This window comes from Bison bison, unplaced genomic scaffold, assembly GCF_000754665.1.
Source record: "Bison bison bison isolate TAMUID 2011002044 unplaced genomic scaffold, Bison_UMD1.0 scf7180017864200, whole genome shotgun sequence".
NCBI lineage: Eukaryota > Metazoa > Chordata > Mammalia > Artiodactyla > Bovidae > Bison > Bison bison.
In genome coordinates, this window is record NW_011494772.1 from 3,384,647 (window position 1) to 3,410,052 (window position 25,406).

Genomic DNA, 25,406 nt, shown 5'->3' on the forward strand with positions numbered 1-25,406 from the left:
ATACAGAATATATAACAAATTAGTATTATCAGAATGGGGTTGTTCTATCTGAAATTTACAATTGTATTAATATGATTTTTTTGGATCAAGAATAATTGGTTACATATCATCTCTTTTGGTGTTTGATATGTATTTTAATCTTTTTCCTTCAATAAATGTGATATATTAAAGAAAATAAAGTATGATGTAAGGCAAGAGCTTAAATTTTATATAATTTATATCTATTGTGAGAAAAGATTGCTTATCATTAGTGAATTCCTTTGTTTTCTAGGGGAAATAAAAATATATTTATCTTTTTACCTAAGTTTTTCAAATAAAATACTAAAGTGTTTTTAGAACAGCAAAAAAAAAAAAATTAAGCTTACTTGATGGCAGCCCTGAGAAATGCCCTAATGTTTTGAGTTGTTTTATTTTCTGAACAAAATGACTAAGTGAGTTTTTACTAATTTGCTGCAAAGTATGGAGGTCAAAACAATAGTTAATGTTCATATATATATCATATAGCTCACTCACATATGGTCACATATATGTATATACATGTATGAAATCAAAGTAGAATAGTTTTTCTCATATTTTCAGTTTAAAATTATATGCATCAAACTAAATTAAAATTTGTCATCCTAATAATTATAATATAGATTAATTGATAGATAGGAGTTACCAATTGAGATTTGGAATATGGTGGCATAAAGGTTTAAACAGGTAAAAAATGAGTCCTGCCTTAAATACTAAGGGGCAGAATTTGAAACCATAGTGTTTTTTAATCTGTGGAGAAGTATTTTTATTAGTCTCTGAAATTATCTAGTTTTATATATATTTTTTAAGATATATAGTACATATATATATATTACATATATATGCACATGGTGTGTGTGTGTGTGTGTGTGTATATATATCTATGGATTTCCTAGGTGCACAGTGGAAAAGAACCCACCTGCCCATGCAGGAAACACAGGTTCAATCCCTGGGTTGGGAAGATGCCCTGGGGTAGGAAATGGAAACCCACTCCAGTATCCTTACCTAGAGAATTCCATGGACAGAGGAGCTTGGCAGATTGCAGTCCCTGGGGTCACAAAGAGTCAGACACGACTGAGCATCTAAGTACACACATACAATGTAATGTATACCTTAAATGGTATATGGTTTTATGTCATATATACTTTAAAATGCCATGTTCAGTTTCTCAAAACAGAAACCTGGGTATCATTTTTGGCATCTTTCTTCCAACGTCAGTCACGCAAGAAGCTCTTTTGTGTTTTACTTCCAGCACATACCTCTCCTTTTCCTTTTGCACTCATGCTGTGTCATTATAGTTGTATAAAACCGTCCTCATTTTTTCCCTTAATTACTACAATTGGTCTCTCCACTTCAGTTCTTATTTCCCTCATTTCATTGTCAGAGCCACTAAAGTGAATATTTAAGTGTGATAATTCCAGCTCTGCTTAAAAACCACTGAAGTGGCTTTCCATGGGAATGGAAATAAAAGCTGAGCCTTTATTGGGAATGCTGTGGGCAGCAAATCCAGTACCCCTTCCCCTACCAGTGTCGTGGTGCGCCACTGCTAACCTGTCCCCCTAGGCAGAGTGTGAATGTTTTAAAGATTCTTTCTTCAACCTAGATTATTTCCCCTGCCTGCAATTCACTTCTCTAGGATAAGTTCTACTCAGTTTTCAGGCTTTAAATGTTTATTGAACAGGCTTTAAACTGTTTTTTCAGTTTAACTGTTATTTAAATTATGTCCCTCATTAGTTTCTCACACAGCAGTACTATTCTTTTCCTTCATGGCATGTATCACGTTTATAGTTGTATATCTATGTGTGTGTTTAGCTGACTAGTGTCTGTCTCCTCCCCATACCTTGGTCACTATGAACGTAGGACTCCTCCTAATGTTAGCGCTATTTCAGATACTTAGCTTCAGAATACTTAGCTTCAGAAGTTGTATTGTAAACATTTATGTTCTGAATGCTGCTACGTCTTAGGCATTGTTTTAGGCACTGGATACGTAGATTGATAAAAACAAACTTCTTGTTCTCATGGAGTTGACAGTTAAATACAAAAAGCCAGACAATAAATAGATAAGTATATTCCTTTGATCAAGGACTCTCTCCGTGCAGGATGCTAAACAGAAAGTTGGATGTTATGAAAGAAAGAACACATGTCTCTCTTGCCCCAATCAGGGTCCCATACCTCAGATAGCCTCATTCTGTCTGTGTTTTTTTAACCCTGCCAGGCTACTCCTGAATGTGACTTTTGCTCTGGCACTTAGAAACCCTCCTCAATGGCATTCTTTGTCCTCCTTTCCATTTGTACTGGCAGCTGAGAAATTTGGCAATTCCTTACATAGTGAGTAATAGTAATACTTCTTTGCAGATGTAATGCACCATATAAATGGCAAGTCCTGTATAAACACTAAATAATTAGTCTTTGTAATAACCCTAACAAGATAGGGTGTAAAATTCTCTGTTTTGTATAGAAATAACTGAGCCATTGTGAATTAAATTTGTGGGCTAGTAGCGGGATACATGTGGTTACTCTGAAATTCCTGACTTCTGTTTTTTTGACTCCCAAATAAGTGCTATCTACAAATGGTGTTTTACAAATGCTGCACTTTTCATTAATAAATCCATTTAGATTATAGTTGAAAGTGTGTAAAATTCAAACATCTAGTAAGCTACTGACATCTTTAAATGAGAACATACGATTTTAGCAACCTAACTCTGGCAGTTCATTTTTTAATAATCTCCCAGATAGCAAGTCTGTTGAATATTAACTGTTTAAATGTTGATACTTATTGAGGTACATACACCTTTCCCTGGAATGCATCATGGGTTTAAGGTAAGTCGAGTATGTAATGTAAGTTGAGTATGCCAAACTTCCCTCCTCTCTGTCCTGATGACTTGGTGCCAGTGTAATAAACTCTAGGGTGCCTCTTGAAGCACACATGAGTCCCGAAGTAGAATAATGAAACCAGAAAGCAATGACTGCAACGAGCCATGAGGACTTTTCCTAGGAAGTGTCATCATTTTGCTGCCCATGTTTCTGCAGAATGGGAATGTAGTGTAAGCTTGGACCCAACCCGGAATTCTAGCTGTGATTTTTAAAAGAGCAAGAATGGCTTGTCCCCATTGCTGCTACCCAGCAGAGCACAGAGGCATACAGCTGTGTTTAAGCCTGTTGCTTCATTGCATGTTGTTTAAAACAAAAACCATTGGTTTGGACATATAAACACTATTGATACTGTGTATAAAATAGATAACTAATGAGAACCTGCTGTATAGCTCAGGGAACCCTACTCAGTGTTCTGTGGTGACCTAAATGGGAAGGAAGTCCAAAAAAGAGGGGATATGTATATATATACATATATACACACACATACATACGTATAGGTGATTCACTTTGCTGTAGAGTAGAAATTAACACAATATTGTAAAAGAAGTATACTCCAGTAATTCTTTTTAAAGAACCAAGCAAAACATAATACATTACTATTAATTACTTTCATTTTGGTACTAACTTCTCTATTTGCAGGGCTCTGTATTCATTGCTAGTTAAGACTGAGTGATACTTGACCTCTATCCTTATTATGTTACTTTTTCAGAATGTACACTTTTTTTATTTAAGTACTGCTATAAAAGCTTCAGTAGTTGGGAAAATAAGTGCTTTAAACAGCATATTTTCTTCCAGGATCTTAAGCAAAGCATAATTTAAGGTTTCAAAATAAAGTTGGATGCTATAAAAATCACAAGTGGGAGATGATGTAATTATTGAAGAGCATTCATAGATATATATTCAGATTTAAAAAGTAAATGTGCACCCTTTAGGAAACAATCATGACTAAATCATAACTTTATACAGAATTGATGTGTACATGCATGATTTTAAAAATAAAATGCCTTAGCTTTAGAATATGATGCTATAAAGATAATACTTCATGAAAGATTATTCTATATGTTATCATTTTAGTTTTTTCAATTGGTTAATATATCTTTCTGTACAGTCATGCTTTTCTTGAAATGCTTTTATAAGTTTGGAATTATGATTTTATTTTGAGAAATGTTAAGGAGTTTTGAAAACTTTTGTACCCCAGATAACACTTTGCTCTTCTGGGTAATGTTGTGAGCTTAAAAAATAAGAATGCAAATAGTTATAAAAGCATTGTCGATACACTTCCATAGGTGGATCCTAAAGGATATATCTGAGTACAAAGTAACCTGCAGTAAATCTTATTGTATTACCATTTCCTGACAAGGTTAAGATTAATATTGTTTCTTGACCTACTTCACCATTTATGTAAACTGCACTGCAAGAAAAATACAAAACCTATGCCAATCTTCATAAAAGCTTAGCACAGATGCCAAGCACAAAGTATGTGCTCAGTACAAATGTGTTAAAAAGGGAATGATAGTTATTTAAAAATTAAGTACCATTTACTTGTGTCAACTAGGCATTTAGATAGATAAATAAAAGCATCTATAATATACTATAAAAAGTATCTATAATCTATAATATAATCTCTGCCAGTTAAAGACAAGATAAGCAATTAGTGATTTTGAAAGCAATTGAAGTGGTACATTGTAACCCAGGCAGGCTGTCTCTGAGCATCCTTGAAGTTGTCCTCTTTGGGAATATACTTCCTCATTTATTTTCTCTTCAACTATGCCCTATTTTTAAGGGTTTCATTCTTTTTTTTTTTTTTCTCTTTCCCCTGTCAACAGCTTACTCCTATTTGCTGTGAGGCTTCATTTCACTGACAAAGTAGTCTTTTTAAATATAAAGACAAATTCCCAGGACTGCATATTATCTTCCTCTGCTTTTCCCAAGACACTCACTTCTAATTAAAATGTCCATATTTAATTAAAATGCATATTATTGTGCAGCTTTTGCAATCATTTTGTTGTTGAAATAGAAGAATAAAAGCATAACATATGTAGTAAAAGTGCGACACATGTCTTCTGAATGATTTCTAATTCTCAGTGTGCTACTGAAAATATGCAGTGGCCTCTTCCAAACGTGGAGAAGTCTGAAAAAATACAAAAATGCAGAGTATGTTCAGAGGTAGCCGTTTGTTTAAGTGTCAAGCAGGATATTTCTCATGCAACTTCGGTTCTAAAGGGAAAAGGCTGAAGTATTCATTATAGCTATGTATTTGGAATTGTGCACATGCTATTAAGACTAGATATAATCAAGTTGATCGAAAAGTGTCCTTGATAGACTCTGCTCCTCTCTTTACAAATTCCTTATTCGTAAAACAAAACTAATAAGGTCACTTTTTGATAGCTTTGGTATGAGGATTAAATAAGTGGATACCTGGCATGGTTCCTTATATAGTAAGTGTCCAATAAATGTCACTCATTGCTAACATTATTATTATACTGCTAACATTATCATTATTATTTATGTGATGAGCTTCCCTCCTCCTAAGGAGGCTTAGATGATTAATTTCTAAAAGAAGAAGTTTGGATTCCACATCTCTTAGTCCCCTAACTACACCAAGATTCTGAGATTCATGTAACCAGAGTATTACAGTTCACAGCTGTTCACCACATGATTAGGAAACAAAATTAATTTTAGGAGCATTTGAACCTCAACAAAATCGGGTAGTCATGAGACTGCAGTGCACTGATATACAATCACTGGTAAATCAAACCTTCTGTAATAATGAAGTGGATTTGCTGCAAATAGATTAGACAGGAAAATTTCATTTTACAGTAAAATGGTGACAAGTAAAACATTTTAAAAAGAGAACTGCCTTGAAAATCAGGATGCAAATGTTCTGTTTTGGTCTCTTCCTGACAAATAACACAGGCTAGTGACAAAGTTGGGACTCAGTTGCCTCTAATTGCGATATGAATTACATGTTATCAAAGACCACTGCCCTTTCTGTTATTTTATGCTTCATTCAGTTCTAAGATTTCCCACAATGTGTGTGTTGCAAACATTAAAATCTCCATGATATTTAAAGTTTCTATTTGACTTTATTTTTTCACTTTGCCACATGTCTTTTCAGTATTAGCCAAATAGGTTGCCAAATCACCACTGAATTTTAGAATCCTTTTCTGAAAACATATTCAGTTAATCTGAGAACTGCATTACAATTGATGTGCAGTTCAGTTCAGTTCAGTTCAGTCACTCAGTCGTGTCCGACTCTTTGCAACCCCATGAACCACAGCATGCCTGGCCTCCCTACCCATCACCAACTCCCGGAGTCCACCCAAACCCATGTCCATCGAGTCGATGATGCCATCCAACCATCTCATCCTCTGTCGTTCCCTTCTCCTCTTGCCTTCAATCTTTTCCCAGCATCAGGGTCTTTTCCAGTGAGTCAGCTCTTTGCATCAGGTAGCCAAAGTATTAGAGTTTCAGCCTCAACATCAGTCCTTCCAATGAACACCCAGGGCTGATCTCCTTTAGGATGGACTGGTTGGATCTCCTTGCAGTCCATGGGACTCTCAGGAGTCTTCTTCAAATACCACAGTTCAAAAGCATCAATTCTTTGGCACTCAGCTTTCTTTATAGTCCAACTCTCACATCCATACATGACTACTGGAAAAACCATAGCCTTGACTAGATGGACCTTTGTTGGCAAAGTAATGTCTCTGCTTTTTAATGTGCTGTCTAGATTGGTTATAACATTCCTTCCAAGGAGTGTCTTTTAATTTCATGGCTGCAGTCGCCATCTGCAGTGATTTTGGAGCCCCCCAAAATAAAGTCTGACACTGTTTCCACTGTTTCCCCATCTATTTCCCATGAAGTGATGGGACCAGATGCCATGATCTTAGTTTTCTGAATGTTGAGTTTTAAGCCAGCTTTTTCACTCTCCTCTTTCACTTTCATCAAGAGGCTCTTTAGTTCTTCTTCACTTTCTGCCATAAGGGTGGTGTCATCTGCATATCTAGGGTTATTGATATGTGATGTATGGCTTTTCAAAAACAAAATGATTATATGTTTTGTTTTATTTTGGTTTAAAGAATAATTTAAATGATCATTCTTTTTAGACCAAAAAGTTTCCGGAGAGTCAAAGATTCAGTGAAGCATATGTTTGTTTGTTTGTTTGTTTTCCAATTTAATTGAATGAAGGAAAATGAAAAGGAGTTGAGCCAAATGGCATGTACCAACCTGTAAACATAAAACGATTAGATAAATATGGAAGAAATATAATACTAGATGGAACTGGGATTTAACAGTTTTTTAAGTGATATCTACTTGAATCTATTATATATGCTATTTGCTCTCTTTTAATATTTAAATTGATATTAAATCTTGTTTTCAAAAGTTAGTTCCATATTTTAAAATTTCGTACTATTCAAGTCAAAAAACATTTGAAAATATATACTTCAATCACTAGAGAAGTTAGAGAATAAAAGGTGATTTTTAAAAAATATCTAGTTTTGATTTTACTCATGGATATGATTGGTTTTTCTGCCAAGATATTGCCAATCATTTGAATTCAGTTTTTATTTTAATCACTTAAATACACACATTAATTAAGAAAATTGGATAATTTAACTAAAAGTTCATATAATTTTATAATGTGACATGTACTTTTCTCCCCCACAAAAGGAAATGTTCATGGCAAGTAAGAAGAAAAGTTGCTTTTATAGAAGAGAGAAAAAAACTTAATTTCATAACTTTATGTAGTGTTGGCTGTAGCCATAGGCAATGCTGGAGTTTTATGTTTTACAGCTGCAAAAATAATTACATGAGCATTATCTAAGCAATGATCTTTAATGGATTATATTTTGTTAGCTTTTCATTATATACTATAAAAACCCAAATAACATAGTAAATGGAAAAAAAAAACTTGATTTATCTGACTTAGATCTTTGATATTTTTGAAAGACATTTTGTTATTCATTGGTTTATTTGAGATATGATCTCAATTTGTAAATAAGATATAGTGTTACTAAATTGGTTTTTAGCTTACCAAGCAGAAAAGTTGTACAAACTATTTATTTTTATTTGAAAATTATGTTACTTTTGCATGTATCAAGAGTTTTAAATATTTTCAGAAGTGTTATCTTCGATTTAATAATGTGATCCAGCAAAAGCACATACTGTTTGTTAAGGTCAATTCATTTGCTTTTTTAATAAACCTTACATTTTATTTGTGGCACATCTTTACACATAATAGTAATATAAGTTCATCAATGGTGGAAGTCTTTGTACTCTGTTCATTTATAATGTGCTAACAGTAGCTGCAAGTTTCAGTTCAACATGGTTTATCTTTGTGTCTATGCAATAGATATTTTATTACAATTAATAAATATTGTGTCTACTGAAGTTAGACTTACAACAGTGTGGTGTGATCATATTTCCTTTTTCCTTTTACTCGTCTTTCCAAAGGTGGAGACACAGGTCTCCTTCTTAAAGTGTTATTTTCCAAGTGTTAATATTGTTCTACTGTGCCCAGGTTTTCTTAATATATAGATGAAAATAATGGTTTTGTTTGAGTGAATATTATGGCTTACTCAGCTGTATGCACACAGTTAGCTGGCATCAAGGAAGGAAAAGTAGAGAACTGCAAGAGTCAAGTATTAGGATTTTGTAAGCCTCTAAGCTTATTTGAGGCTTGAAACCAAAATTTAAGGGTGACTTTTGAAATCATAGGTTTTTTTTCATTGTAGTACTTCATCCATGAAAATATTTTAAAATGCCATTGAAATGGAAAGACATTCATTCTAGTACAGAATTGTAGTATCAAATATTTAATTCAATACATTTTTAAGGATAAATAATATTTATCACTTCAAATCTATGCAGTTAACATACTAATGAACATTTTGAGTATCAGGTTAAACTACTAAAATTAGTCACTTTATTACACACTGGGGGAAAAATGGGAGAAAGGTAGCTAACATTTTTGGACTTATCATTGAAGAGGGCATCTGCATGCCTGCTTTGTAAATATGGAAACGAAGTGTTAAGTAATGTGTTTGAGATTTCCTACCCTGTAAGCAGCAGAGCTGTGATTTCAGACTAATGCCAAAAAATTAGGATTTCTTGATGTTAGCAAGATAATGAGGACAGTTATACTATATTAACTCTCTTTCAAATACATGTTTAATTTCCACATTTTATTCCAATAATTGCAAACTGAATAATGCTGTTTCAGAGTTTGTTAGTATTATATTAATATCCATTTGAGCTTATAGTATGAACAGTTTCCTCTTCTAAAAACTATCTTTAGTAATATAAATGATGTTAATAATATCTCTCATTCTGTGCAGGTTTGAGAATTAAATAAAATAATATGTTGCTGTTGTTGTTTAGTCACCCAGTCATGTCCGACTTTGTGGCCCCGTGGACTGCAGCATGCCAGGCCTCCCTGTCCCTCATCATCTCCTAGAGTTTGTCCAAGTTCATGTTCATTGCATCAGAGATGCCTTCCAGCCATCTCATCTTCTGATGCTCTCTTCTCTCCTTATGCCCTCAATCTTTCCCAGTGTCAGGGACTTTTTCCAATGAGTCATCTGTTCACATCAGATGACCAAAATACTGGAACTTCAGCTTCAGTATCAGTCCTTCCAGTGAGTATTCAGGGTTGATCTTCCTTAAGATTGATTGGTTTGATCTCCTTGCTGTCCAAAGGACGTTCAGGAGTCTTCTCCAGCTCCACAGTTCGAAAGCATCGATTCTTTGGTGTTCTAGCTTCTTTACAGTCCAACTCTCACAACCGTTCATGACCACTGGGAAGACCATAGCCTTGACAATGCAGACCTTTGTCGGCAGAGTAATGTGTCTGCTTTTCAACACAGTCTAGGTTTGTCATCGCTTTCCTACCAAGAAGCAATTGTCTTCTGCAGTCACCGTCCACAGTGATCTTGGAGCCCAAGAAGAGGAAATTTGTCACTACTTCCACCTTTTCCCCTTCTATTTGCCATGCAGTAATGGGGCCAGAAGGCAATGGCACCCCACTCCAGTACTCTTGCCTGGAAAATCCCATGGACGGAGGAGCCTGGTAGGCTGCAGTCCATGGGGTCGCTAAGAGTCGGACACGACTGAGCGACTTCATTTTGACTTTGCACTTTCATGCATTGGAGGAGGAAATGGCAACCCACTCCATTGTTCTTGCCTGGAGAATCCCAAGGACAGAGGAGCCTGGTGGGCTGCAGTCCACGGGGTCGCGAAGAGTGGGAGACTACTGAGCAACTTCACTTTCACTTTTTACTTTCATGCCTTGGAGAAGGAAATGGCAACCCGCTCCAGTGTTCTTGCCAGGAGAATCCCAGGGACGGAGGAGCCTGGTACGCTGCTGTCTATGGGGTCGCACAGAGTTGGACATGACTGAAGTGACTTAGCATTAGCAATGAGGCCAGATGCCATGATCTTAGTTTTTTAATATTTAGTCTTAAGCCTGCTCTTTCACTCTCTTCCTTCACCCTCATCTTTAATTCCTCTTGTTTAGACTCTTTAGTTCCTCTTTGCTTTCTGCCATTAGAGTGGTATAATCTGCATATCTGAGGTTGTTGTTTCTCCTGCCTATCTTGATTCCAACTTGTAACTCATCCAGCCCAGCATTTCTCATGATGGGCTCAGCATATAGGTTAAACAAACTTGGTGACAACAGACAGCCCCGTACTCTTTTCTCCATCTTGAACCAATCAATTGTTCCATACAGGGTTCTAACTGTTGCTTCTTGCCCCGCATACAAGGTTTCTCAGGAGACAGGTATTCCCATCTCTCTAGTTTGTCATGATCCACACAGTCAAAGGCTTTAGCGTAGTCAATAAAACAGAGATAGATGTTTTTCTGAATTTCTCTTGCTTTCTCTATAATCCAGTGAATGTTGGCAATTTGATCTCTAGTTCCTTTTCCTTTTTTACACCCAGGTTGGACATCTGGAAGTTCTTGGTTCACATAATGCTGAAGCCTAACATGCAAGATTTTAAGTATGACCTTACTAGCATGGTAGATGAGTGTGATTGTCCAATGGTTAGCACATTCTTCAGTACTACCCTTCTTGGGAACTGGGATGAGAATTGACCTTTTCCAGTCCTGTGGCCACTGCTGTTTCTTCCAGATTTGCTGACATAATGAATGCAAAACCTTGATGGCATCATCCTTTCGGGATTTGAATAGCTCTGCTGGAATTTGATCACATTCAGTAGCTTTATTAACAGCAGTACTTCTTAAGGCTCACTTGACTTCTCACTCCAGAATGTCTGGCTCTGGGTGACTAACCACACCACCATAGTAATCTGGTTCATTAAGATCTTTTTTGTATACTTCTTCCATGTATTCTTGCCATCTTTTCTTGACCCCTTCAGCATCTACTAGGTCTCTGCCATTTTTATCATTTATTGTGCCTTTGGGTGGAATGCTCCCTTGATGTTTCAGATTTTCCTTAAGAGATCTGTAGTCTTTCCGCTTTTGTTGTTTTCTTCTATTATTAATATGTACCCTCTACCAAATCCACAAAAACTGACAAATACAGAATATACAAAATGACATTGTTGGTAGCAATGCCGGTGTCATCATTGCTGCCTTTTAACATTGCCCCTCACTCAGTGATAATGGAAACATACACAGTATTTTTAATTTAGTAATTTTGCAAATATGTCTAAAGTTTTTATAATGGGCATATTTAAATTGTAGTGATTAGATACTCTAATACACTAGTTTGAAATATCTTTAAAATACCTCAATCAAATCCATGTTGGAAGTATATTTTACTTTAATATTTTTGCTTGCATGTATATGTATTCATTTAATAATAGAAAGCATCACCCCAATGTGTCATGTAAGTAAAAGGAGGATTCAATTATATTCATTAGTATATGGATGAGAAAATGTGGGCAGTAGTCAGAGAAAAAATGCAAAGAAGAGATAAGCCAGATGCTGTCAGGGCACCAGGCAGCAGAAAACACTTGCCCACTGGCCTATGAAGAATATCAAATTATCCCCATTGTGTGTGTAAGGCCAGATATCATTATTAAACTGCATACGTCTGTAAGTAGATATAGATTTTCCAGGATGTATTGAGATAGCTGTTAGTAGTTGTTTACTATAATAAATATCTCCTTTGTGAAGCTCAGAGATAAGAGCTGTATATATCACCATTGAGTGTAATGATTTAATCTTGTTCCTACAGTACTACGGGATGACTTCAGACAAAACCCTTCCGATGTCATGGTGGCCGTGGGAGAGCCTGCAGTGATGGAATGCCAGCCCCCACGAGGCCATCCTGAGCCCACCATTTCATGGAAGAAAGATGGCTCTCCATTGGATGATAAAGATGAAAGAATAACTGTGAGTATTTAATTCAGCAGTGGGGAACATTTATAAATCTAACTGTATGGATCTCCAACAAAGAAAAAGAGAAAAACGTGGATTCTTTTAAACACAGGACTGCCACAGCTCTCATTTTCAATGCTTCTTTAAAAGAAATGTTTTCATTCTCCCTGTATTGACATAAAAACAAAAGGAATATACATGTTTAGTTTGCTACTCAGTAAAAGAAAACTATGATTTCACTGTCTGAGAGTTAACACTTTTATGTATGACATAATTATTTTAGTAACTCTGGTCATATCTCATTTCTAGATGTTATAGCAAAATATTATAAATAGAATTCAGAAATACAGTATAATTTCCAGAAAGAAGCTTAAGTCACTTCAGAATTTTTATCTTTCTCCTTTTTAAATTGCTTTTGTGTTCTATAGAGTTTGATGTCATTTCTGAAAGGTAAAATCTTTTTCTGAATGATGCTTATGATGGATTGGCCTCATTGCAAAATAAAATAATGTGACCAGATTATTGGATTTTGAATTTCTACTGTGATGTGAGTAGAGAAGTAAGCTATCTGTAATAAGTAATGATGCATTTTTTTTCTTGTTAACAGCAATTCTATGAGACTTCTTTGCTTTTTCTGTCTTACAAGGAATTGACCAAAGTACCTAAGTAACTGAACTGTCATTGATTCTATGACTGCACAATATTCTCCTTTACTGTTTTTTTTGTTGTTGTTGATGTTGCTGTTGTTCAGTCGCTCAGTCATGGCCAATTCTTTGTGACCCCATTGACTGCAGCACAAGGCTTCCCTGTTCTTCACCATCTCTGGGAGCTTGTTCAAACTCATGTCCATTGAGTCAGCGATACCATCCAACCATCTCATCCTCTGTCCTCTGTTGTCCACTTCTCCTTCTGCCTTCAATCTTTCCCAGCATCAGGGTCTTTTCTAATGAGTCAGCTCTTCGCATCAGGTGGCCAAAGCATTGGAGCTTCAGCTTCATCATCAGCCATTTAATGAATGCTCAGGATTGATTTCATTTTGGATTGACTGGTTTGATCTCCTTGTGAATTTATGGACCAAGATTTAAAGTTTCGCAGGAAAATGTGTGTGTAAAGCAAAGGTCTTTGCTAATGTTGAAGAAAAAAGTTATAATAATCGTATAGGACCACGTAATCCTAATAAATGCTTGTACTGTGTCTAAACCACTAGTCAGCATATCAGTATGAAAATTAAGTGGCGGAAAAAAAAAATAAAGAGAGAGAGAGTTGTGGTGGACAGGGATTTAGAGACCTTAAAGTAAAACAAACATTTTTTTTTTTCCTGCACTGATCTGAATTAGCATGAGCTTCTCAAATGATTTAATTTTAGGAATTAGTGTGAGAAGGACATAGCTCTACTTTTATGAGATGCTGAAAAGCCACATAGCAAAGTGGCTTCTGATGTCTCATATGCGGAAACACTGATTTGGGGAAAAAGAATCAAGAACACAGGGGAATAGAGTTTAGGGCCAAATGCTCCTTTTGTTATTGATAACAGATTCCTTTTAGACTTATGGAAAATTAAGATAATTTTTCCCTTTAAAAATATATTTTAAGTCATTTGATGACTCTTACCTGTAATTTCTATTTCCCTCCCTAATAATTCAAACTCATTAACATCATTATTATCTATCTCCTCCTCAGCTGTCTCCTGTTTGTGTTTAATACAAATTAATGCTAAATTTCTCAGCATTGGAGATGCAGCATTAACAGAAATCTGGCAATGCCCTTCTGAAGCTATATTCTGTGATTAATTATACAGGTAAAACCATAATAGATAGCATACGATGTAGTGTATTAGACTATAATAAGTCCTATAAAAATAATGATGTGGTAGACAGATTAATTAGGATTGGGGTAGAATTTCAATTTTAAATATTAATAGAGGACAAGAAATGTTTTATATGAAGATGTGAAAAAAACTAAAGGAGGGATAAAGAGAGAGTGCTCAGACAAAATAGTTAAGTTCAAAGACCCTAAGTCAGGATGTAACTCTAACATTCAAAACAAAATGCAGAATAGTCATTGTGGATGGAGCAGAATGAGCAAAGGAAGATTTGTAGGAGATGGCATCAAGGATGGCAACTAGTCATAAAAAATAACGAAATAGCAAAATGGTTGCTGTTGTCATTCAGTAGCTCAGTTGTGTCCGACTCTTTGAGACCCATGAACTGCAGGATGCCAGGCTTCTCTGTCAATCACTATCTCCCTATGTTTGTTCAAACTCATGTCCATTGAGTCAGTGCTGCCATCCAACCGTCTCATCTTCTGTCCCCCACTTCTCCTCTTGCCCTCAATTTTTCCCAGCATCAGGGTTTTTTCATTGAGTCAGATCTTCACATCAGGTGGCCAAAGTATTGGAGCTTCAGCTTCAGCATCAGTCCTTCCAATGAATATTCAGGATTGATTTCCTTCAGAACTGACTGATTTGATCTCCTTGCTGTCCAAGGGGTTCTCAAGAGTCTTCTCCAGCATTATAGTTTAAAAGCATCAATTCTTTGGCACTCAGCCTTCTTTATGGTCCAACTCTCATATCCATATGTGGCTACTGGAAAAACCATACCTTTAACTATATGAACCTTTGTCAACAAAGTAATATCTCTGCTTTTTAATATACTGTCTAGCTTTGTCATAGCTATTCTTCCACGTAACAAGTATCTTTTAATTTTTCAGTTGCAGTCACCATTCCACATTGATTTTGGAGCCCAAGAAAATGAAATCTAACACTATTCCACATTTTCCCCATCTATTTGCCATGAAGTGATAGGACCAGATGCCATGATCTTAGTTTTTTAATGTTGAGTTTTAAGCCAGCTTTTTGACTCTTGTCTTTTCACCTTCCACAAGAACTTCTTCCTGCCATTAAAGTTGTATCATCTTCATATCTGAGGTTGTTGATATTTCTCCCTGCAATCTTGATTCCAGCTTATGATTCATCCAGCCTGGCATTTTGTATGATGTACTCTGCATAGAAGTTAAATAACCCGGGTGACAATATACATCCTTGACATGCTCCTTTCCCAATTTGGAGCCAGTCCATTGTTCCATGTCTAGTTCTAACTATTGCTTCTTGTCCTGCATCCAGGTTTCTCAGGAGGCAGGTAAGGGACCTGGAGATTGTCATACTGAGTGAAATTAAGTCAGACAGAGATGGACAAATATCATATAACATCATTTATATGTGGGGTCTAAAAAAAAAGGTACAAATGAACTTATTTACAAAACAGAGATAGAGTTACAAATGTAGAAACAAAACTTAGGGTTATGAGTAAGAGAAGGCAGGGAGGGAGAAACTGGGAGATTGGGGTTGACATATACACCTACTGTATATAAAATAGATAACTAATATGGACCCACTATATAGCCTTGGGAACTCTACTCTATGCTCTGCAATAGCCTATATGGAAAAGAGTCTTAAAAAGAGTGACTGTGTGTGTGTAACTATTGCACTGTGCTGTATGCAGAAACTAACATAACATTGTGAAGCAACTGTACTCCAATAAAAATTAAGAAAAAAAAAAAATCTAACCAGACTATCTAGGACCTTGTAGTCTTTGTAAATAGTTTCACTTCCCCTCAGAACAAGGTGTGAAGCATCAGAGATTTCTCAGAAGAGTCCTCCACTCTCTGGAGTACACAGTAAAGAATGGTAATGGCTGAGAACAGTAGGAGCTTTTTCAGTAATCTCTCTTAGGAGGTAGTTGAAGAGGAAAGGTTATGTTCTGGATCTGCTGTGAAGCAATTGCCAACAGAATTTGCTAAAAGATTGGATGTGGCTTGTGAGAAAAAGAAAAGGTTATCTTAGTCCATTGGTCTGAGTAACTGAAAAGGTCCAGATGCCATTGACAAAGATGCCATTAATGGTAGAAAGAGAAGATTTGAAATGGGAAGTATCAGGAGCTCCACTTTAGACATTGTGATTTTGAAATTCTTATTGGATATCCAAGTATAAACGTCAGATGGGCAGTTGGAAACATGAGTCAGAACATCAGAGTTGAGGTTGAGGTTGGAGAAAAATTTGAGTTGTGGTAGACAAAACAAGTACTCATTACCAGGCAGTCCTCCCCTCCTTCTGGGCAGAAGAAAGGTTCCGCTTCTCAGTTTCCTTGCTATGGGGCAAACCCATTTGGCTGGTTCAGCTTCAGGAGCTAAGAGTGAAAATTAAAGATGTTAAATACTAGAGAGTGAGCCTCCAGCACTTTCTCTTTACCATGTGGCAACCAAGGACATGGGTCTGGGTTGACTACGGGAGTTGGTGATGGACAGAGAGCCCTGGCGTGCTGCGGTTCATGGGGTCGCAAAGAGTCGGACACGACTGAGCAACTGAGCGGAACTGAATCAAGGAAGACACATGTTCCAGGACACCCAAAGAGCCTGGGTGCCTGAGTTAGGTGTAGCAGAACTTTCCACCTACACTCCTGTCTTCCCCTGTGGTCATGTAGAAAGAAGGAGAAATAAGTTTTTGTTGTAGTAAATCACAGAGAATTTCTTAGCAGAGACTCATTAGCCTATCTTAATGAATATGGGCATCATCAGCATGTACATATTACTTAAATAAGAGGAGACTGAAATCACCAAGGGAGTGATTATACATAGAAAGGAAAAGAGATCCAGTGTTTAGCTCTCAGGGAAAAGAGGCAGAAAGAGCAATGGAGACTGAAAGCAAGCAGTCAGTCAGTAAGAAAAGAAGAAAACCAGAAGGGTGGTCAACTGAAGGTAGTGCTTTAAGGAGGTTGCAGTGACTGAGTCTGTTGCAGCCTGTAGATCAGGTAATGGAAGGATTGAGATTGACCATTGGAATTGACAACTTGGTGGTCATTAATGATCTTAACAATAGCAGTTTCAATTTAATAGTGGGATTAAAACTCACTGAACTGGTTCAAAGGAAATTGGAAAGGTTGAAATCAGGCACATTAAAATTGTATAGCCAATTCTTTCTGTATTGTATCTAATAAAACAGTTAAAACATAAAGGTGTTGTAGCATCACATTTTGAAAGTCTAAGTTAATCTTAAAGGTTTTGTTTTGTGTGTATGCATATATATGTATCTATGCATTTTTTGTGGCAAAAAAGGTGTAAAACTGCTATGGTAAATTTTATTTTTTAAAAAATTCTTGGAACTTCCTTTTATATATTAAATTAATTATATATTAAACTAGAAGAAATGTTGTGGTTTATGCCAGAGTGCTTTATTATAGAATTTTCATTTACATTTTACTGTCTAGAAGATGCTATCCTGTAAATAAAGGGCACCAATGCCTCCACACATTAGCTTAAAATCAGAATAAAAAGCATCTCCTATCAAGAATCAAACACTTTAATGTTGAAATAACCTATGACTATGAAACAATGCCAAGATGTTAATGTATAAATAATTTTAAAATAATTTAAATGCTGCCAACATGATGATCCATGATAGTGTTCCATATGCCAGGAAGTTGTAACATTTTGAAACTTTTACTGTTTCTAAAACCATCTGTGTGTTTTGTGTAAATTATGACTGTTAAACTGATAAAACACTGGAGGTAAAAAAGCACATTTATACATGCAGGGAAATGATGAAAAATCAGCAGTTTGTATACAAAATTACTGCTCTTATTTAGATCTTAATTGTTTTTGTTGGATTTTCTTCCCTTAGGCAAACTAAAATTGAGTAATTAAAACAAAAACTTAAAACAGAAACATAATGCCTGATGTTAATTCTAATTCTTTTTTTTTTTCAAAAATGCAAAGTAAATTCTTAAGAGATGTTGGTTATTAGATATTTTTTGTGGTTCTTCTTTCCTCAGCTTTGTTCTTGAATGATTGTTTTCATTTCTATTGTCCAAGTACTTTGCCAAATGTGTTGAGTACAGACAAACAGGAGATTAAAGCACATATTATCTTTATGAAAGGCATATGAAGATTGCATGATTATTGCTACAGTTTTGGTTATAGGAATTTCTAGAGTTCTTTAATGTGGTGGCTTTCTTTGTTGAAAATTTAAAGTACAACGCTCCCAGCTGTAGGAACAAAGCCACACCCTACAAAAAAGGAAAATATGTAATTGAATTGTAACTGCACCTGCATTTTTTGATGTTCTAAGTCATTTCTTTTTACCCTGACCAGTATTCCAAGCCAGATTTTAGATCTATGATGATTATAAACCAGGAATATATAAAAAGCATTTTATTTTCCTACCTGAGAGGAGAATCTTTTAGAACTTTTTTGGCATGTATTTATTAGAATAATTTGAAAGAGGCATTAGATGGTTTTTGTCTCTAGTGTTCTTTCTTTCTTGTATTCTCCCACCCAAACCTGAGTATTTATATTGAGAATGAGAAATAGAAGGGAAGGCTGGATTAAATAGATTTACTCCATATATCTGAAACTTAGACATAACCATTATTATTAATAAATGAATTTTTCCCATAGAAATGAATTAGAGTACCTAAGACTTTTTTTTTTGCTGTGGAACATTTAAATATACTTTATAAAAAGTGATATATTGCTTTTATTTCACTATGTTTTAGAAATATTATAGTTAAATTCAAGATTTTTTTAAAATTATTCATTTTTTTTGGCTGTGCTGGTTCTTTATTGCTGCATGGGCTTTTCTCTAGTTGCAGTGAGTGGTGGCTACTCATTGTTGTGGCTTGCAGACCTCTCATTCCGGTGGCTTCTCTTGTTTCCAAGCGTGGGCTCTAGGGTGCACAGACTTCAGTGGTTGCAGTGAGTGGAGCACAAGCTAAATAGTTGTGGTGTGCAGGCTTAGTTGCTTCTCAGCATGTGGGATCCTCTCGGATCAGGAATCAAACTCATGTCTCCTACATTAGCAGGAGGATTCTTAATCACTGATCCAGCAGGGAAGCCCCTCAAGATTATTTTGTATGAGTGGAAGACTGAGAATGTTATTAATAAGATTGGGGAAAACAATACCATATATTGAGGGAAAAAATCTGTGTTCAAGCAAAAAAACTAAAATTGCCCTTGAATTAAAGAAAAAGATAAATACAGTTGAAAGTACATACCGCAGATAAATTCCGAGACTACAAAAGGGCATAACTGTGTGTAAAGATTGTCAATTACGGAATTATGTTGCTGACAAGTAGACCCAAAAAGGCCAAGAAAAAGTTGTTAGCATGATTTTGAGCTTCTGAACGGAGTGAATCATCATTGGTAAAAAGAGAATAGAAACTTACTAGTGCCAAAATATTGTGAAATGGTATTAAGCTTATTTAAAAATGTGCCATTTATTTTAAATTTGTAGACCTGGGGTACTTTTAATATTGTTACCTTAGTAAAAAGATAAGTATGTTAAAATCATGCTAGTTTTGGGAGAGTCACACAATTGTTCAATGTCTGCGGCATGCTTCCCATATCTTTTTATTGTTTCTGTACAAATAAACATTCTCTTGATGGTAGCTACAGGTATGGCAGGCATAATGTCAGAAGGAAATAGCCCATCTCTCACAGAAGATATAAATAAAATTTATTTAATTCACTTATAAGCATAAAAACAAATGTATTCATAAGTTAAATGATTTAAGGTATTCAGTAGTACCTGTTGTTTAGTTGCTAAGTCATGTGCCACTCTTTTGCGACCCCATGGACTGTAGCCTGCCAGGCACCTCTGTCCATGGGATTTCTCAGGCAAGAATACTGGTGTGAGCTGCTATTTCCTCCTCCAGGGGATCTTCCTGACCCACAAATTCAACCTGAGTTGCCTGAATTGCAGGTGAATTCTTTACTGCTGAGCCACCAGGAAAGCCCCACAATAGTTATTGTTAAATACCACAATCGTGTCCAACTCTTTGTCAGCCCATGGACTGCAGCATACCAAGCGTCTCTGTCCCTCACTATCACCCGAAGCTTGCCCAAGTTCATGTCCACTGCATCAGTGATGCAATAATACTTGTCTGTGTGTGTGTGTGTGTGTGTGTGTGTGTGTGTTAGTTGCTCAGTCGTGTCCGACTCTTTGCCATCCCATGGACTGTAGCCTGCCAGGCTCTTCTGTCCAAGGAATTCTGCAGGCAGGAATACTGGAGTGGGTTGCCATTTCCTTGTCCAGGGGATCTTCCTGACTCAGGGATCGAACCCAGGTCTCCTGCATTGCAGGCAGATTCTTTACCATCTGAGCTGTAGGGAAGTCCCTGATTATTGGTTATTATAAGGACACCAACAATTTACTACCCTACTATAGTAATAACAGTAGCTATTGTATGTTGAGCACTGCCATGCACAGATTTTATATTATCTCATTTAATCCCCTTTGAAACTCAGTGAATAAGCTATGTTCTTTCCATTATGTTACACTTATACCCGTCAATTGTGTCTTAATGGAGACAAGGAGGAGGCTAATGCTAGTGATAATGATGATGATGAAGGGGATATTGACATTAAACACTTAATGCCACACTTACTATGTGCCAGGCCCCATTCTAAGCACTATACATATACATATATACTGACCGTTTTATCCTCACAGCAAGCCTGTCACATAAATACTAAAATTTCACTAATGCAGTGGTTAACTCTGAACTGGCTGTGGAGACACCTGCCTTTTGTTTACTGACAGCATTTTCTAAAGGTTCTATAGATTTTTCCACATATATAAAGACTCTGAGAATTTGCTATTAGTGCAGATTTCAACTCAGAATCACAGCAACTCTTAGTCTCCACTGTGAAATATTGTCTTTGAGTTTGTAAGGATCTGGAGAGATTAGTTCACACAGTGGAGGTTATAGTGGTTTTGAAACTAAACTAGATACATTTGAGAATTAGCCCATATTATGTCCAGTAATAACAACTGTAATATAACAAAGATCTATAAAATTTGAAATTTGGTACGTTCACAAAAGATGACCTATAAATGGCCAAGTTCAATCAAATAAGTTCAACTAAACCAGTTATAATTTAACTAAAGGTTCAAATAAACTAAAACCATTTATTCTGGACAGTAAAGGTCTTTCCTCAAAAGATATTAGGAGATTTTCTAAAGAGGGTGGTAAATGACTCTTCACCATTTGGCATTTAAGGAAAGAAGGATTTATATTAAAATGGAATGAGTCAGAGAATGATTTAACTGACTATATAGTTAATAGTGCAATTTGTGGATTAGCTAGATTATAATTTCATCAGCTGTACACACATCAAAAGTTATTGCAGAAAAATAAAGCAATTATAAGAAATTAAATGAATGGGAAATTAAATAAAAATATTGATGTAGTAGCTTTGCAGTTTAATATAAATACAATAAAATGTTGTAAAAGCTAAATAGTAACAATACAGTGTAGATGGTAAACATCCTGGACTCATTTCTGAAATTCCAGATAATTTTCTTCCAAATAACCTTTTACTGTCATTTACCCAGAATTATGTCATTTTAGTATTTAAAAGAAGAGTTTAAAAGACTTTCATGTTTGAAACTCTTAACTTTTAAGTTAAAATTTAGAGATGAATAATACATATTGTTTCCATCTTCTTTGGGGCTTTGTGACATAGCATTTTAAATGACTTGTCTTATTTTTTGAGATAAGCTGTGCTTTAATTTTAATTTTTTTCTTACCTGTCCTCAAAGCAGCCTGCTACAAATATGTTATATGTCTTACAGACTTTTTGGTACTTAGTTGAAAAAAATAAATTATAAAGAAATGCTTTCATTATGTTACTTATTCTTATCAAAGCCATAGTCCAGAAACCATTTTATTGTCAATTTCATCTACTTATCATATCCCTGTATTAAGATCGTATTCATTCTTCTTTGAAAAATGTGGGGAAAATTTCAGTGTCTGTATGTTTTAGCATGAGCAAGGACATTTAGTGGTCTTTTCTTAAGGTTTTAACTTAGATAAGATGACTGACCATCCTGGTTTGCAGAGAACTGTCCTAGTGTTAGCACCAAAAATCCCAGGCCCAGGAAAATAACCTTTAGTTATCAGAAAACTGAGACAGCTGGTCACCCTATAGATGGTTGAAAGTAATTGATTTATATTTGAATGAGAAAACACACCAATACAGGGTATCAGTAAAATGTGGTTTAAATAGAAGAGTTGTATCTGCATCATTTCTTTCATAAGCAAGTTAAAGGTTTGAAAATCATTAGTGAAGTTCGGAGAAAAATTCAGTTATACATAAAAGATGATTTAACACCTCCCATTCCCCATGCTAAGAGGTACAATTGTTAGAATGCAATATGTCATCAGTTCTTTTTCCAGTCCTTCTCTGCTTCCTGTGTGTCTTTGTAGGCTTCTTTGATTTCCCTTGTTGGTGTGATATTTTGGTAAAAAGCAGCTGACTCACATCCCATCCAGATCCCCAGGGTCCTCCAGATCCTTCATAAATTTGGCATTCAGCCCTCTCCTTGCCAATTGCTTCCTTTCCCCCCAGTTCCCACATGTCTCCCTCCTAAGCCATCTGCTCCTCCTCCCTTCCTTCGATCAGTGCTTTCCTCTGGTCTTCCAACTTCTTTCATTGTTCAGTGTCTGTTGCTTCCTTTTCCCCTCTGTTCCCCGACAGGAAATCAACATGCTTTATGCAGTTGATGTCATAGAGCCCCTTTTCCCTGAGAAGTTAAAATTTGTGTTCCTGCAAGTAAATAGGTCATTCTGTTGTGTGAAGGTCAAAGGAAACTGGCGTATTGAACCAGAATTTTTTTTCCTGTCTTACATAGTTATGCACATTATATATTTCATCTTTTTTTAAGAATAAATTTTTATTCATTATTTAAATAGAAGTTAATCAGTATGAATCTATTATATGAATCATGGGACCAAAGAAATGAGTTAAAAAGTAAACTTATGTCCTATCCTACTTAATTTTCAAATTTAATCACTGAAATCCAGTGTATTAGTAAAAGTCAACATAGTTTTATATAAGACATGTAATAAATTCAGGTTTTAAAACTTATATGCATGACTTTATAGACATTTGATCTCTGTAAATTTCATTGTTTCCATCTGTGACATGAATTGTCTAATAATACCTGTATTAGTTTACAGTGTCCTTGTGGGAAATCAGTGAAAAAATACATATGTTATTTTAAATGGTGACACAGTCTTTATGGATTAGTAATCAGTATTCTGGTTTTCATTATTGTTGGTATATCTGCCTGACCTCTGGATGTATTCAGCAATCAAAAACTGGGTGGAAAAAACCAGAAACTGTTTATGCCATAGCAATTTCAACTTTTCCGAATAAACAAGAAGACCTTGTATATATGTATATATGAAACAGATTTGGCATTTGTCTCATCTAATTTTCTGTTTATATTGATTTACAACTGTGAGAAAACAAATTTCTACAGAATCAGCATGAGTACTTAGTACAGGTGAATATTATGAGTAAGTAATTTTTCAGGCTAATACTGGTATTAAGAAACTAATTTGAATCTTTGTTCATCCTTATTGTGAAATGCAATAACCAATGGGGGACTCCACAAGAGAATTAAGCCCTAATGCCCTCAAGCATCCACTCAGTGTAATAAATAGACTTTTCTCTTGTGCATCAAGAACAGTTCTAGTTATGGACACTTCTCAGGGGAATTGAGAAATGCTGTGATTCAGATGAAGTGTGCTGGTTGAGAACTGCTGGTTTATCATCCCAAGAAACATCTTGAGACTTTCCAGAAACTTGTAATTCTATTTAAATATTTACACATACACTCCTCATGTTTGGATGCTGAAACTAGAAAACTAAAGCTAAAATCTTAGAACTACCTGTGAAGCTCAAGTACTCTTTTGAAAGCATTTTAACAGAAGGCTTTCTCAGTTCCAGCACACAAATCAGTTTAGACGCAATATAATTATAAATGTAATCCCAATGGCTATTTATTTGATCATTGCTCTAGATTTTCATTATTTGTTTGTTAGATGTGCATTGACTTCCTTGGTGGCTCAGATGGTAAAAAGCGTCTGCCTACAATGCAGGAGACCTGGGTTCAATCCCTGGGTCGGGAAGATCCCCCTGGAGAAGGAAATGGCAACCCACTCCAGTACTCTTGCCTGGAAAATCCCATGGACTGACGCAGGAGCCTGGTGGGCTATAGTCCATGTAGTCGCAAAGAGTCGGACACGACTGAGCAACTTCACTTCACTTGTGCATTTAACAGCTTAGATCATAAGAGCTAGCGGTACGAAATTATGAAAGTCTTTGCCTATCCTATTCCCTCTATCTGGGATGTTTTGAGGCCTATGCCTTCTTTATCTAACTCACTTGTTTCAAGTTTGAACTTAAAGTTGAGTTCTAAAGAGGAGCCTACTGCAAAACCCTACCCTGCACTTCTACACTGAATTTATCTTCCTATTGTCAGTTCCCTTTCCTTTAGATAACCATTTTGCTTTTAGTCTGTTGCAAATCATTACTTACATATTACTTATCTAGTATACATAAGACACCTAAGGGCCACCTATATTTCCTCTGTCTTATAGTTGGAGCCCAATACATATTTCTTCAGACATTAAATGAATGAAATGTAAATCAGAACAATGTCTTCTAGCATATGCAGAACTGAAAAATTGCTAATTTGAACATACTTGATTTAATTTCCATATGCACTTATATATTTATTTTCTTACTCTCTTATAAACTGGAAAGGAAGTATCATCCACATCATTTCTTTTTCTAAAGTATCTTTTCTTCTTTGGCTTATTAGTAGGATAAGGAAGAGATATTACACAGGTTAATTATGTGAGTAAATATATTTCTATGTGGCTTACAAATATGCACAGAATCTTAGAGATGGAGCTGACGAGAGATTGTAAATGGGCAAATCCCTTCATTTTTAAGCAAGAAAAGGAAGCCAGGGAGTTGATATGCCCTGAGTCATTAATGGATCTATATCATGAGTCAGCTGTAATAGCCAGGCATCTCAATGCCTGTTTTGTTTTTGCCATGACACACTACATCTGATCACCCCTTCTCAAAGAAACACTTACATTTAAGATGTTTCCTAACAAAAGAAATCCACAGATAAAGTGGTTTACTGGACTCATTTCATACAATTTTGCTACTTGTTTTGTGTCCTAAATTCAATATTTCCAATCATAGAAAGTTTTATTTTCAATATTTTCCCCTATTATTTTCAATTATTTATCCATTGGGTACAAACATGACCTTGTGTCACTTTGATGAATAATTCTCTACACATTTTTGCTTTA

The 25,406-nt window shown here is 35.6% G+C and overlaps 1 protein-coding gene across 1 annotated transcript in view; it reads left to right on the plus strand.

The window, feature by feature from the left end:
• ROBO1 (roundabout, axon guidance receptor, homolog 1 (Drosophila)) overlaps window positions 1–25,406 on the plus strand; it is a 1,299,652-nt gene that overhangs the window by 1,136,988 nt on the left and 137,258 nt on the right. Inside the window, exon 5 of the mRNA XM_010844344.1 lies at window positions 12,092–12,249. Coding sequence (XP_010842646.1) covers window positions 12,092–12,249 — 158 coding nt within the window. The remainder of the gene's footprint in view (window positions 1–12,091; window positions 12,250–25,406) is intronic.